The following is a 1,949-nucleotide window of genomic DNA, read 5'->3' as shown; positions in this document are numbered from 1 at the left end:
ACACACACACACACACATAGATACACACACACACATAGATACACACACACACACACATAGATACACACACACACATACACACACACACACACACACATAGATACACACACACACACACATAGATACACACACACACATAGATACACACACACATACACATAGATACACACACACACACACAGATACACACATAGATACACATACACACACACATAGATACACACACACACAGATACACACATAGATACACATACACACACACACACCCGTACCTAGTCTCCTGGCCAGGCCGAAGTCGATGAGTTTGATTTTGGTTCCGGTCTTGTTGACACACATGATGTTCTCGGGTTTGAGGTCCAGGTGGACGATCCCCTGCTTGTGGACGAACTCCACCCCCTCCGAAATCTGCTTCATGTACTTGATGACTTCTCTTTCCGTCAGCTCGAAATCCTCATCGATGATTCGCTCGAACAGCTCGCCGCCCGACACCCTGAAACGTGAACCCAGAATGGATCAGCGCTCGGGTCCGTGTCGCCTCAGATGGCCGAATTCCATGAAAAAGCAACAAAGCGATTTACAAACACCCATAAAAAAGTATATTTTCCCATAGCTCATTGTGCCAATATAAATGGTTTCTGGGCCTCATAGCAGCTTTGGGGGACTATAAAAACCTCCTTGATTTTGGGTCAATTTTATTTGTTCTTCCTTTTAAATAAAGATACATTGTTGTTGTTTTGTTTGTGTTTCTCAAAACCTAATTAAAATGTTTACTTTAAGAATGAATATTTAACACATGACAAAGGATTCTCAGGGCACTATGAGGTATCTAAGAAGGCTGCACAGTTAAGTAGCTTGCTTTGCGGCTCCCTTTGTCTGACTGAAACCTCCAATCAGTCCCTTGTTAAGGGGGGGGGGTCACTGCTGCGGTTACAGTCCATGAACCCATCGCACTCAAAACCGCTGTTGCTTATAAAAGACGGGTGCTGCGGAAGTCGACGGATGGCAACCGTCTATAATCACAGGATAACATAGACACCGGCACTCCTAAAAGTGCCGGTGTCTATGTTATCCTCGAAAGAGGGGAGAGACACCGTCCGACGCTGGGGTGACGTAAAAATTTCCTCGGCCAAAAAGGGGTCACGTGTGGAGAAAGTTTAAGAAGGCCTGCACTAGCGGAACCGCGAGTCCACAATGCCGGCACCCAGGGGCGTAACTACAGATCATGGGGCCACATAGCAAAATCTTAATGGGGCCCCATGCCAAACCCTTTAAAATCTAAATCAAGGACAGGTAGCAGGAGAGCTGTCCGCAGAGTGTCTTCCTGTACATCTGATATCAACTTGATTGGAAATGCCATAAGGGGTAAAGGGTGAGCAGCAACTTCAGCAATCCTTCATGTGGCCCCCTTTCCACCCCCAGGCCCCATAGCAGCCGCATTGGCTGCTATGGCTGTTATTACGCCCCTGCCGGCACCATAATCTCAGTGTCACTTAGGGTTGCCACCTTTTCTTCAAGCAAAACCCGAACAGTCTAGCGACGTGTGGACGTTTTTTGGGGGAGAATGAGTCGTGGCTTATTCAAATGTAAATAGCTCCGCCCATTCATATGTAAATATCACAGTTAAAACTATTTTTAGTGGGGGGTCAGTAGCCCCTATCTTATTTTTGGTTGCCACTGTCTGCCTGACATCTTGTGTCCGGGTTTCTGCTGCCAGGGCTGGTGCTAGGATACTTGCCTGCACAGGCAAGGTGCATTTTTGCCCCATCCCCCCCACCCCTTCCCAATCGAACCCCCTGTAAAAACAGGGCATTTTGACAAGTACTTGTACTTGTCAAAATGCCCCGATGTTTGCGCTATGGTTTTTTTCACTTACCTTCGGTGCGGAGAGCAGCGGCAAGTCAGCGCTGGTCCGGTGGCAGGAGCTCCAGGTGGGGTCCTAATTTAGCTGG

The 1,949-nt window shown here is 47.6% G+C and overlaps 1 protein-coding gene across 1 annotated transcript in view; it reads right to left on the bottom strand.

Moving 5' to 3' along the window:
- MYLK (myosin light chain kinase) overlaps window positions 1-1,949 on the bottom strand; it is a gene marked incomplete at its 5' end in the record, with an annotated part of 71,292 nt that overhangs the window by 45,968 nt on the left and 23,375 nt on the right. The window contains one exon of the mRNA XM_018572988.1: window positions 273-490. Within this exon, the coding sequence (XP_018428490.1) occupies window positions 273-490 (218 nt within the window). The remainder of the gene's footprint in view (window positions 1-272; window positions 491-1,949) is intronic.

The sequence above is a fragment of the Nanorana parkeri genome, unplaced genomic scaffold (assembly GCF_000935625.1).
Source record: "Nanorana parkeri isolate BGI_ZX_2015 unplaced genomic scaffold, ASM93562v1 scaffold2196, whole genome shotgun sequence".
Classification (NCBI taxonomy): Eukaryota; Metazoa; Chordata; class Amphibia; order Anura; family Dicroglossidae; genus Nanorana; species Nanorana parkeri.
This window is presented reverse-complemented; position numbering and strand designations above follow the sequence as displayed.